The 14,034-nt window shown below is 32.5% G+C and overlaps 1 protein-coding gene across 2 annotated transcripts in view; it reads right to left on the bottom strand.

Annotated features, from left to right (window-relative positions):
* Window positions 1-14,034, bottom strand: part of LOC149794732 (serine/threonine-protein kinase 10-like) — a 202,508-nt gene that overhangs the window by 122,239 nt on the left and 66,235 nt on the right. For both annotated transcript variants that reach the window (XR_016422186.1, XM_089964351.1), the window contains exons 6-8: window positions 10,502-10,619; window positions 2,085-2,166; window positions 386-508 (exon numbers count right to left, since the gene is read on the bottom strand). Coding sequence is in view for 1 of the 2 variants with exons in the window: in XM_089964351.1 (XP_089820477.1) it covers window positions 386-508; window positions 2,085-2,166; window positions 10,502-10,619 (323 nt within the window). In the remaining variant the exon portion in view is untranslated. The remainder of the gene's footprint in view (window positions 1-385; window positions 509-2,084; window positions 2,167-10,501; window positions 10,620-14,034) is intronic.

Consider the following 14,034-nt stretch of genomic DNA (forward strand, 5'->3'; position numbering starts at 1 on the left):
ATTGATAGGGACAAGTAAGAAATGTTAAAGGTCCAATGGGCAAATGGTACTAACATATGACATGTCCACATCTAAAATAAAATCAGTCATGGACATCAGACCACCAAAATTTTCAGACCTGTACAAATGGAAAAAAAGTTTGGAGCATCATACATCTTGTTTACAAATTTAACAAGGAAACTGAATACGAAAGCCACTTCCACTTTAAAGACTTTAATGTAAGACTGTACATTTTAGTTCATCAGTGATTCATTACTTCATGAAATCTGATGCCCAAAGATCATGCATTTACTAATTACTGATTCCACAAAAATAAGGAAGTGTTATAATATATAGCAGTTATTTTATCTTGGCCCTGAGCAATCAGTGAAGATGGTAGATATACCTTGAGCTCCCGTATATCTTCCTCCTCTGTGAGATCTCTAAGAACTTCAACAACCTCTGCCTTTGCCTCCATAATCAAATCTAGTATTGGCCCTTTGTCTGTGGCACCTTTTATGAAGGGATGCTGCAATATAATGCATGATTAGTCAGAAATACTACTACTCTCTCTCTCTCTCACTCAGGGGCCCCAAGTGGCTGAGTGGTCTAAAGCGCTCTTCGTTACGGATCACTGCCATCTCACCTCTGTCTGCGGCGGTTCGAATCTAAGATTCAGCCAATGTGGGCATGTGAGAAAGCTTGCCAGTAGCTCCTCGTGGGTTGGTGGTTCTTTCCGGGTTCTTCCTCCACCATTAATACTGGCCGCCATGTACAGCCTATCGTGCTGAAAAATGGCGTTAAACCCCACAACAACAACAACAACAACAACTCTCTCACTCATGTATGCCAGCTCCATAATACCATCTCATCTGTGTGATTGGTTCTCTATGAGGAATACCACTGTCCAATTATAAATTTGATGTTTTGAAGCTTATTCATATCTTTTCATATCACATATTGCAGCGGGCAAGTTGAAACCTATTAGAGATAGCAAGGTGGTCATTACAAATCACAAAATACTCTGTTTCTTGCCAATTCCATCAAGTAAACATTACAAGCTATTTTCATTTCTTGAATTTATAATAAAATATGACCACTATAAGAGTCCATTAATGCTCAACACATTTTTCCCTTCAGAATGAACTACACCTGATATAAACAATGAGGTCAAATGGATTAAAACGCAGTGTTAACAACAACTTAAATTAACTGCATTAACAATGTAGTATTAATACCTGATATAAACAATGAGGTCAAATGGATTAAAATGCAGTGTTAACAACACCTTAAATTAACTGGATTAACAATGTAGTATTAATACCTGATATAAACAATGAGGTCAAATGGATTAAAATGCAGTGTTAACAACACCTTAAATTAACTGGATTAACAATGTAGTATTAATACCTGATATAAACAATGATGTCAAATGGATTAAATCGCAGTGTTAACAACACCTTATATTAACTGGATAACAATGTAGTATTAATATCTGATATAAACAATAAGGTCAAATAGATTAAAATGCAGTATTAACAACACCTTAAATTAACAATCAGTGAATCTGGATTAACAATTGTAGTATTAATACCCAAGGTCAAATGGATTAACAACACTGTGTTAATAACATCTGATTTAAACAATACGGTCAAATGCTTTACCAAAGCAGTGTTGAACAACATCTGATGCAAACAATAATTTAAATGATTATTAGAACTTTCCTTTACTCAGAGCATAAATATCTTACATATCTTTGAGTTGGATATTTTCGGCAATATCACAGTTGTGATGATTTAATTGGTTAAACAATGCAGTGATCAACTCATCACATCAAAGGTAATGTAGGCTATGCAAAATTCTGCTAATGTGCTTCAATAGGCAAATGATACAATGAAATCTGAGTGCATTTTGGTTTAATTTTTTCTTAAAAAGCTGCGGAAATGTCTGTGGGTCTTTCCAGAAAAAAAGTCCATGAAAATTATTGCAAAAAAATTTATTAATGGCTTATTTGCAATGGAAATTGTACAAATTTCTACACTATTGAGTTCTACAATTCTACATAATTATAGCTATTTTATAAACCATATAATTCAATTACTTACACCCAACAAAGTTTCTGCAGGTGCTCTGTTGTTGGGATCTTTTATCAAACATATGCTCAAAAATTCTTTGAAATCATTTGACCTGGAAAAGAAAGCAACATGATATTATATATATATATATATATATATATATATATATATATATATATATATATATATATGTATATATATAGAGAGAGAGAGAGAGAATTAAAAATATACACCAGACAGAACGGAGATTCAAACCCAAGTCCGCAGGTAAATGGCACCCATCGCTGCAGACCTGGGTTCAAATCTCTTTAGAGCACGAATTAAAAATTCTCTAACCTGAATGATAGTATTATTTGTGTTAAAAGATTAATTCTGCCTACTATTATCAGGCATTCTTTTATAGGAATCAAGGGATAGCACTTTCCATTCTGTCTGGTGTATATTTATAATTCACTATAATTAATTCTACATGTATATACCTTGATTTCTTTCATAGGAATCCAGAATGACTGTGTAGATACATGAGAATTAATTACTAGGTCTTCATGTGTGTCTGCTACACGTGAGTGCATGTAACAACGACTGAGTAACATCATTTTTTGGTGATGTATACTTAGTCGTGAGGGAATATGGGCTCGTGTCTGTAGGCACATTTACCCGTGGACCTGGGTTTGAATCTCTGTAGAACGAATTAAAAATTATCTAACGTGTATGATAGTATTATCTGTCACTTGAACCCAGCACAACACAACAACAGAGTAATAAACAGCAAGAAAAGAAGTATTCAAAACCCATAGAAACTACTGCAAGGAAGAGTAATACTCCTATAGCACCTCCCAAAACTTCAGTAACCCAAAGAGTCAACATAAGTAGGAATTTTGAAAATTCAAACAAGAACCAACAGGATGAACAACAGCGAAAAAACTTGACTCCCCAGGGCACAACAAAGAAGACATACGCAGAAGCCGTAAAACGGGGGGAATCAGAAACAGTGACCATGAGAAAGACACTGACAAACCTGGTAAAGATTTTACAAGGTCTAATAGAGACGACATCACAAGACAAAATAATAGGAGGTTACACAGATTCAAAAGTGGAAGAGAGTGGAAAAAAGAAACAAAGCGAAGAAAACAAATTAAGAGAGGTAAAGAAACAGTCTTAAACCTCTCATATAGAATATTAACTGATAATGACTATATATTGTTAGGCAAAGGGCTAAAATTTTGTCCCAAACCAAAATGTCACAATAAAATTAAATTAGCTGAAGAAATTTTTTAATTTCTCTAGATGCTTAAAATTAAAAGAATTTTTTTATGATAAAGCATACAACAATTCAGAGAGTACATCGATTTCTTTTGATTCTAAAACAAAAGGGTTATTTTAACACAATTAAATCATCTTTTACACCAGCTAGTGGACGTGATTCATATTTAGATTTTTATATTGATGTGATCACAAAAAAGAGATATTAACTGATAATCATAAAAAGCAATATCATAGTAATATTTCTAAGGACAAAAGTAAGTCATTATATAATCTAATGAATGACGACAGTATAGTTATTAAAAAGGCTGATAAATCAAACACTATTATTATTATGAATCAAGATGATTATGTTAAAGAAGTTGAACGTCAATTAAATGATGAAAAATACTACAAACATATTGACAAAAACCCGTCAATAGAAATTAAATCAAATATTTCAACATGCATTAATGAGATTGCTAAAAATAATAATTCCGTAATTGAGGAATTTGATACTTTCCCTCTTAACATACATACACCTCAATTCTACATATTACCCAAAACTCATAAAAATCTTGACTATAATTTACCTTTAAATTATCCAGGACGACCAATTATATCAGGTTATAATTCATATACTGAAAACCTATCCAAATTTATTGATAGTGTTTTACAACCTTTAATGAAATCACTTCCTTCATACATTAAAGATACCACTGATTTCATTAAAAGTTGAAATTTATTCCACAGCTATCTGATAACTCAGTCCTTGTATCATTAGATGTAACATCACTATATACCAACATTCCGCATGCAGATGGTATTGAAGCATGTAAATATTTTATTGATAACAATCTTAATAATAGCACACTATCTAGTGAAGATATATGTAAAATAATAAAACTTATCTTGGAAAACAATTATTTTCAATTCAATAATATGAATTACATACAAATAATGGGTACAGCAATGGGTAGTCCCATGGCTACTTCATACGCTTCCCTTTTCATGGGTAAATTAGAAAAAGATTTTCTTCAAAAACGAAAAGTTTAATCCATCTGTTTGGTTTAGATTTTTAGATGACATATTTATGATCTGGAACCATTCAAATGAAGAACTAAAAAAATTTATTGATTGCCTGAATCATTTTCATCCGACAATTAAATTTACTTATGCTGCATCAAGTACACGTTTCATTTTTAGATGTAAATGTAATAAAAAATATTGATAACACTATCTCTACAAATATTCATATCAAGGAAACTAATATCCACCAGTATGTGGAATATTCTTCACAACATCCCATGTCATGTAAAAACGGTATACCATATAGCCAAGCCAAAAGATACCAATGAATTATTTCAGATGATTGTCAATTACAAAATTCTTTGAATAAATTACGAACTCATTTCTAAAATAGAAATTATCCTACATACATAATTGATTCTGCACTGAACAAAGCCCGTAATCTTACTCAACATGAAGCTTTAAACACAGCAGAATGTAAAATAGAGAGAGATGTAATTCCTTTCACAATACAATATAATCCTTCATTACCTAATATAGGTCGTATAATTAATAAATATTATAGTCTCCTAAATTTATCCAATAAAACTAGCATCAAATCACTTTTCAAAATTAAACCAGTTCTCGCTTACAGAAGACCCAAGAATTTGCAAGATTTTTTAATCAGAACTAAACAGACAGAAAATAAAAAAATACACTTTTCGTCATCTAAATGTAACAGACACCGGTGCTCTCAATGTGCAAACATAAGAGAAAGTACTTCTTTCAGTAGTGCTAATACAAAAGAGGTATTTTCTCTACGTGATAACACTAACTGCATATCAACTGATGTGATTTATTTAATAACCTGTAAAAAATGTAGCATGCAATATGTTGGACAAACACTACAAGAAGTTTCTAAGAGAATGAATAATCATCACTTTCATATAAAAAAATTATAGAGATCCTCAGTTTTCCTCTAATGTTTCAACACACTTTAGCACCAATAATCACTCTCTACTTGATTTTTTTTTCATGCCAATAGATATTGTGCATGGTGACATGAATAGACTCATAAAAGAAACTTATTGGATTCATAAGTTACTCTGTATCCTAATGGACTTAATGCTAATGCACTATATAAAATTGTATAATTTAAATTGATATATTGTATAACCTTTATAACAATATAACTATATGTATGACTGTTTGTCTCTAGTTTATTTTATTATATATATATATATATATATATATTCGTTTATCCATGGTTCAGATAATTAGTCAACAGAGATATGTCTAGACAAGCATTCCCATGCTAATCTGATATAGTTGGAAACAAGAGTGTTTTGAAAGGTCTTATTATAAATAATTCCATGAAATTTCAAACAAGAATGTTTCTTAATTGCGGTCAATTTCTGAACAATGAGAAGTGAGAAGATTTTCAAGATGGCAATCATATTGGCCATATTGGATCAAGAGTGACACCATTTAAAATTTATTAGAATGTGATATCATAAAAAATAGTTTGGTGAAAACAAAATATCAACATGTCCATCGGTTCAAGAAGAGAAGCAATAACAAAATTTTCAAGATGACCAATGTGGTGGTTATACTTAATGTCAGACCAGAATAATTTTCTTTCAGGACCAACAATATATCAGAAGAATTCTTCTGTTGAAAACTGCTTATCGATATGATTCTCCATCTACGAAAAGTAGTTAAAACAAGATTTTCAAGATGGATGGCAAGGTGGCCATACTAAATGTCAGCTGGCACCATTTTAATTTAGGACCAACATTATAAGAAGTACTTTTGCTGAAAGCCCTATGACAATATGACCATCAATAAATGAGGGGGTGAGGGGTAATTACACTAGCTTTAATAAAATGCTAGTCAATGCTGTGGAAATCAGAACTAAGTGCCTTTCCCAAGGACACAACAAAGCAGCTGGGTGGGTATCAAACCAATGACCACTGGATTACAAGTCTGATGCTCTGCCAACTGAGCTACTGTGGCCCCCACCCCCATCTATGAGTACCAATATCATGATTTTCAAGATGGTGGCAATACTGATTGTCATACTGAGCCAACCAGACATTATTAGAAGTCTTTTACTGAAAATTGTATGTCAAGCTGATCGTCCATCAATAACAAAGATTTTAATGATGGCTGCCATAGCAGTATGATTGGCACCTTGTCATTAAGAATCAACTTGACACAATAAAATGTTTCTGATGAAGAAAAAAACATGTTGACATCACTATACATTCAGATGGAGTAGCAATAACAATGTTTTCAAGGTGGTTAAGATGTTGGCAATATTAGATGTTAGATGTGCACAATTTTCATTTACGACTAACTAGAGATCTTAAGAAGTCTTTTTGGTGAAAATCACATAGTGATATGAGTATCAATTCTGGAACAGCAGTTATAACAAGATTTTTAAGATGTCTGAGTGGCACCATTTTCATTTAGGTCCTGCTATACCTTGCGATGAACATGTTTTTGAAGTTTCATGACTACCTTCCAAGTAGGGGCCCCGAGTGGCCGAGTGGTCTAAAGCGCTCTTCGTTACGGATCACTGCCATCTCACCTCTGTCTGCGGCGGTTTGAGTCTAAGATTCAGCCAATGTGGGTATGTGAGAAAGCTTGCCAGTAGCTTCTCGAGGGTCGGTGGTTCTTTCCGGGGTTTTCCCGGGTTCTTCCTCCACCATTAATACTGGCCGCCATGTATAGTCTATCGTGTGCTGAAAAATGGCGCTAAACAATGAAAGAGTGGTAACAAACTTGGTGAATGGTTCAACAGATGAGAGACAACAGGCCATCCCATAAGCTGTATGACCAGTAGATCTAAGATCTAAAAACAAAGCACTAGTACATGATTAAGGGCAAATTTAATTCAAATATAATTTACCACCAGGAACAGTGAAAATTTAAAACTAGATCCTAAATCTTCTTGATATTAAACTCCACAGCAATCTAAACTTCAGTTCATGAAGTCATTCAGAAGTCACAAGTAGAAGTTATTCATGTGATATATGGAACTTACAGGTAGCAATATGGACAGCTGGAACTGGAAAACACCAATGATCATACACCCCTTCAAAATTATCTTGGTAGCACAAAAGATGAAAACATTTGGCAAATCTTTAAATAACTTCTTGGGATGGTAAAGCCCCAATACAGTGCCTAAGTAAGTGAAACAAACACAAAACAGAAACAGCTAAATGACAGATCAACACACCTGAGTGACACTAGTGGCCATGATACAATCATGGTTGGGAAAACTGAAGCAAATGGATAGATATGGCAACATATTAGTGTAACACTATATGCCCCCCTCACATTCATGGTTAGAAAAGCTTAACCAAACTGATGGTCTGAAAAACATATAAGCTTAACACCATATTCCCCCCTCACATTCATGGTTACGAAAACTTGACCAAACTGATGGTCAGAAAAACATATTAGCATAACACTATATGCCCCCCTCACATTCATGGTTAGAAAAACTTAACCAAACTGATGGTCAGAAAAACATATTAGCTTAACACTATATTCCCTCCTCACATTCATGGTTAGGAAAACTTGACCAAACTGATGGTCAGAAAAACATATAAGCTTAATACTATATTCCCCCCTCACATTCATGGTTACGAAAACTTGACCAAACTGATGGTCAGAAAAACATATTAGCTTAACACTATATGCCCCCCTTCACATTCATGCTTGGACATACTGTACCAGACAGATGGAGAGGGCAACAGACAAGCATGTCTTATGGCATTCATACTTGGACATATTGTACCAAACAGATGGAGAGAGCAACAGACAAGCATGTCTTATGACATTCATGCTTGGACAAAATAGCAGAAACAGAATCAGAATATCACAACATGCTGTCACTCAATTAAATATACAGACCCTCCAGTTTTCCAGACACCATATTTTCAAACTTTTAAACAATACTGAACAGTACAAACTCTTTCTGGACACTATGTTGTTTTAAGGTTAAAGAATGTAAACTGCAGAATATTTTTTTTACCCATGTTAAATAAAAAAAGGTTTCTGAATCAACAACCATAAAACTACTTTCATTACCCATGTTATCTAGTCCGATACATCAGAGCTTGACCTTCAAATCTGTGTTGATACTAATGGGTTATTTGTGGATCTGATAGCACCAATTCAGTCATTTGAGTAATCGCCTTAAGACAAATAAGTCAACAACATACTGAAGCACATTTTAGACAGTTACCATCATTACTCATGAGCTATCTGTCCTTTTGGCAATTTGATTGACATATTTACGGATCAAATCCTATGTTGACAATTTGTAAATCAAAATGTTCTTTGGCCATTTTGAATTTTGTGCTAGTTACAGCTGTTACCAAATACTGGTAAGATTTGCACACAACAAAAATGACTCATTTTAATGAACAGGTGATGTCACACCAGCAAATCTTCCTTCTGTACCAACACAGATTTAAGCACCTGATTTATCAGACTACCATATTATCATGTTCAACTAAATGTATCCATAGGCTAACAATAAAACTGTGACATGCACCACAACTCATGATCATGCAGTGATATACCCATGGATTTCATGTAGACAATTCATATTCACAGTAAAGTAGATAGACTTGCAAGATATAAAGTGTCTAAACACTGTATGTGGAATATTATCTTTGTTTTCCCTTTTCCAATAAGCCAGACTGGGTTGACATTCGTGATAAAACCATCAACATCTCCAACATTAATTTTATTGTCATCTTTCTCCCTTGAAAACCTCATGTTGAACATAGTTGGTCAGTCTTCGTATCAACAGAAATATAACAAATAATGGTATACTGAAATCAACTTTTGGAACCAGTCTAAGTGATTAGGATCATTTACATATTCAGGACAATCGCCACGCACGTACACATGCGGATGCATGCACACACATGCATCATGGTAACACATTTCGTTAATAATGAAACAATCTCAATATCAGAACATGCTCCAATCTGCATCATTATTATATTATGGGTCATGGTTGTACATAAATTTCAGGTAATGATATAGACTACTTTATCTTGAATCATTTGATTTTGTTAATACTAATTACATTACATTTGCCACAGCTGTGAACCTGCCTAGAGTTGCCAAAAAGTAATTATATTATTTAGGGCTGGTACTTATACCTTCAACAACAGTACACATATACAATGAAGAGATTCACACAATTTTTAAAAGAAACAACAGACATATGCAATCCGAGTTCTTTATTTGTAACTGAAAACATGAAACCTTACCATGAATGTATTCATTATTTTCAAGTTAGGCTGTAATGCAACCTAATTTACCTAGTCAACTGCAGACCAGCACTGAACCTGTTGGGCACATCAATACACAATCCTAGGAAAAGTGACACCAATCTTCCATACAATACATATGGGGAGAAAGATAATTTTTATTAGCAAATTATCCAAAGTATGATGTAATGTTTGGATATTTAAGTCAAAGACAGTATCTTTAAATTATTCAATTATCTTTAACATGTCTACCTAATATTAAAGCACAGAGAAAATAGAGAATAAAGAAAAACATTAAAAGAATTGAAAATGTTACTGTAAAACAGTTGCAATTATAACCCATATTTTGACTGCTTAAATGAAAAATTTAACTGATGTATAATCCACAACAAACCGATGAAATCTTTGTATTTCATGGCCCTCCCTATAAAATGGTTTAACAAAACAAATATATTTTTGCCAAATTCCAGGAAAAAGTTTCCAATGTGTATTAGAATAGAGATAACTGTTCTATGTTTTGTATTTACTGATGCATATTGATGGTTACATTGTGACACATTGTTACTTGGTAGTTACACTGTGACAAATTGTTATTTGGTAGTTACTATGTGACAAATTTTTACGTTTCTTGGCTCTGCTCATATCTTTCCAATGAATCTTCATTTGCAACAGTATTACCACCAATGTATGTCAGCAAATAGGAAACAATTCTGGATTTTTACATTTTAAGAACTAAGTTTTTAACTGGCAGCATACATAGATGTTAACACACACAAACACACACACACACTTGCATGTATAACTGTACTGTGTTGAATTTTACAGAAAATACCCTCCTTTTAGACTGATGGACAGACAGATATACATACATTTCTATATATTGCAGAGCAAGTTTACCATTTTTTGGGTTCATCTAATGTAGGAGGATCTGATTTCTGAATCTTGATTAGCACTCGCATTGGATGCATGTCATGGTTAGGAGGTTCTATCTGAGCAAACTCAATCAGTGTTATTCCTGTCAAAGAAAGAAATGACAATATACATAAATAAGCACAAATAAGTGAAATGTATCCTATAACGACAATGTAAAATGTATTCGATTAGGACAATGAAAATAATGATTATCCTATGGGTTTATGTTTAAAAAGCCCTAATGGTTAATAACGATCTTTACAGCACTGGACTTGTTCAGAATTGTAAAGGATTTCCAAAAAATTTCAAGGATTATTCTTTTTCTTATGGACACAACTTTTTCATGTTACTTTGTTGATTATTGCATTAACAGATACAGAATTAGATTGCTTTGTTAATTACTGCATGAATATATACCGAAGTAGATTAATTTGTTGATTAATGCATTAATAGATACCAAAGATTACATTGTTGATTACTGCATTAATAGATACAGAAGTAGATTGCTTTGCTAATTACTGCATAAACTGATACCAAAGTAGATCACTTTGTTGATTACTTTTTTGATTAATAAATATATACCAAAGTAGATTACTTTGTTGATTACTACAATAATAGATACCAAATAAGATTATTTTGTTGATTACTTTTTTGATTAATGAATAGATACCAAAGATTACTTTGTTGATTACTGCATTGATACCGAAGTAGATTGCTTTGTTGATTACTGCATTAATAGATACCAAAGATTATTTTGTGGATTACTGCATGAATAGATAATGACGTAGATTACTTTGTTGATTACCAAATATATAAAGAAATAGATTACTTTGTTGATTACTGAATAGATACAGAAGTAGATGTTTTGTTGATTATGGAATAGATACAGAAGTATATCGTTTTGTTGATTACGGATTAGGTAAAGAAGTAGATTACTTTGTTGATTACCAAACAGATACAGAAATAGATTACTTTGTTGATTACTGAATAGATACAGAAGTAGATTGTTTTGTTGATTACGGAATAGATACAGAAGTATATTGTTTTGTTGATTGCTGAATAGATACAGAAGTAGATTACTTTGTTGATTACCAAATAGATACAGAAGTAGATTATTTTGTTGATTACCAAACAGATACAGAAGTAAATTGTTTTGTTGATTACGGAATAGGTACAGAAGTAGATTACTTTGTATATTACCTAATAGATAAAAAAGTAGATTGCTTTGTTGATTACTGCATTAATAGATACCGAAGTAAATTACTTTGTCGATTACTGAATAGATACAAAAGTGGATTACTTTGTTGATTACCGATTAGATACAGAAGTAGATTGTTTTGTTGATTATGGAATAGATACAGAAGTAGATTACTTTGTTGATTACAGAATAGATACTGAAGTAAATTACTTTGTTGATTACTGAATAGATACAGAAATGGATTACTTTGTTGATTACCAATTAGATACATAAGTAGATTGTTTTGTTGATTATGGAATAGATACAGAAGTAGATTACTTTCAAGATTACCAAATAGATGACAAAGTAGATTGCTTTGTTGATTACTGCATTAATAGATACTGAAGTAAATTACTTTGCTGATTACAGAATAGATACAGAAGTGGATTACTTTGCTGATTACAGAATATTTACAGTAGATAACTTTGTTGATTACCGAATGGGTAATGAAGTAGATTACTTGGCTGATTACGGAATAGATACAGAAGTAGATTACTTTGTTAACTACTGAATAGATACAGAAGTAGATTACTTTGTTGATTACTGAACAGATACTGAAGTAGATTACTTTGTTGATTATGGAATAGATACAGAAGTAGATTACTTTATTAATTACTGAATAGATACAGAAGTAGATTACTTTGCTGATTACGGAATAGATACAGAAGTAGGCTGCTTTGTTGATTACTGTATTAATAGATGCCGAAGTAAATTACTTTGTTGATTACTGAAGAAATACAGAAGTAGATTACTTTGCTGATTACTGCATTAACAGATACAGATGTGCAAAAAAACAACATGCAACTAATTAGTATGCCACTACACTGCCATTTAATCAACCCAATTTTATTCCATTTATTTATTACTTTTCAAACAAAAACAAAATTAAAATATTCTAAATTAGAAAAATTATATACTTTATATTAGTATGTTTGTAACATTTGGTGTTCTCTCAGAAAATTCAATTTTAGGCAAATTACATTCAAGGACATTTCAAGAATAATACCAACTTTTTGGAACTTCAAGGATTCAAATGGTTTCTTATTTTAATCCAAATGGTCTCCAGAATGAAGAAAAGACAAAAAACTGTAATATAGACTAATACAAGTTTACTTGTTCCAGTGCACACTCCCACTGTTCCATTTTATCATCAATGTCATCACCGTAACTGAGTCAAACACCAATCAATATTATCTGAATTTGTATCCCTTAAGTCCTTGTACAATCAGCAGCCAATATCATCATAAAATCCAGATATATATACCGTAACTATCTCTTTTTTAGCAGGAGTAACAATGTTGAAAATTCATGATTGTCAATGGGCAACCAGCTTTGAAAATCTTGTTCAGCAGATTTTTCTAGCTGCCTGGCAAACTGATATCCACAAGACGGCTATAATCAAAATTATTCAACAACTATTTTTGCATACATGTAACTGAACCTGCCTAACTGCATACAATACTTGTAACTAACTGCAGTCGTTATAATGGACAGTATCACACAAGTTTACATACTTTTTTAATGTTTTTTTAAATCTGAGACCAGCAAATAAAAACTAACTCAACACTTTCCTTTTTTGCGGGTGTCTTATTCATCAGCCTTTTAACAGTTGGCAACCCATGAACAAAATCATACCCATATTTCAAGTTTATCAGAGTTTACATCATTACAGTTCAGGCTACTGATATTATTAATCCAATTGTCTGGTGACAATACTTTCCACACTCGACTATTATTTAGTCATTGCCCGAAAATTAAATATACTATGCAACAGCAATTGTGATCAATTTGTTTTTAAACTTGCCATAATGCTTTACTTAAAAATTTCTTCAACACATCAAAAGCAAGAGGCATTCTGTGTGGCAGGCCAAAGATGAAAGATACTGCTAACATAAGTTGGTGTGTTGACAAAAGACAAAAAACTGAAAGACTTGTTTTTCTAAGGGTTCACCCTATGTGGCAGGATGTAGGGACTGTGATTATCATATAATGAGGAACTAACACAAGTTGATTAGCGAGGCCTCTTACTGATATCAATCATCCAAAACAGAACTGTATAGAACCAAAATGGGCACTTCGCTGTTGTTACAAAGATTTACAACTCAATGATAAAATAAATGTCACTGGAAAATATATATTTTAATGATAATTTTTAACATAATCATCTTTTAATAGTATTTTTCAGCTGCCTGACAATGCTGCAAAATTTTGGAAAAATGGTGGCACAGGTAAGATATTCTGTTGTCTATGGTTCCTGGGAACTGGATATTTCAATACTTGA

Source organism: Sinohyriopsis cumingii, chromosome 7 (assembly GCF_028554795.1).
Source record: "Sinohyriopsis cumingii isolate HCF-2022 chromosome 7, ASM2855479v2, whole genome shotgun sequence".
Taxonomy (NCBI): domain Eukaryota; kingdom Metazoa; phylum Mollusca; class Bivalvia; order Unionida; family Unionidae; genus Sinohyriopsis; species Sinohyriopsis cumingii.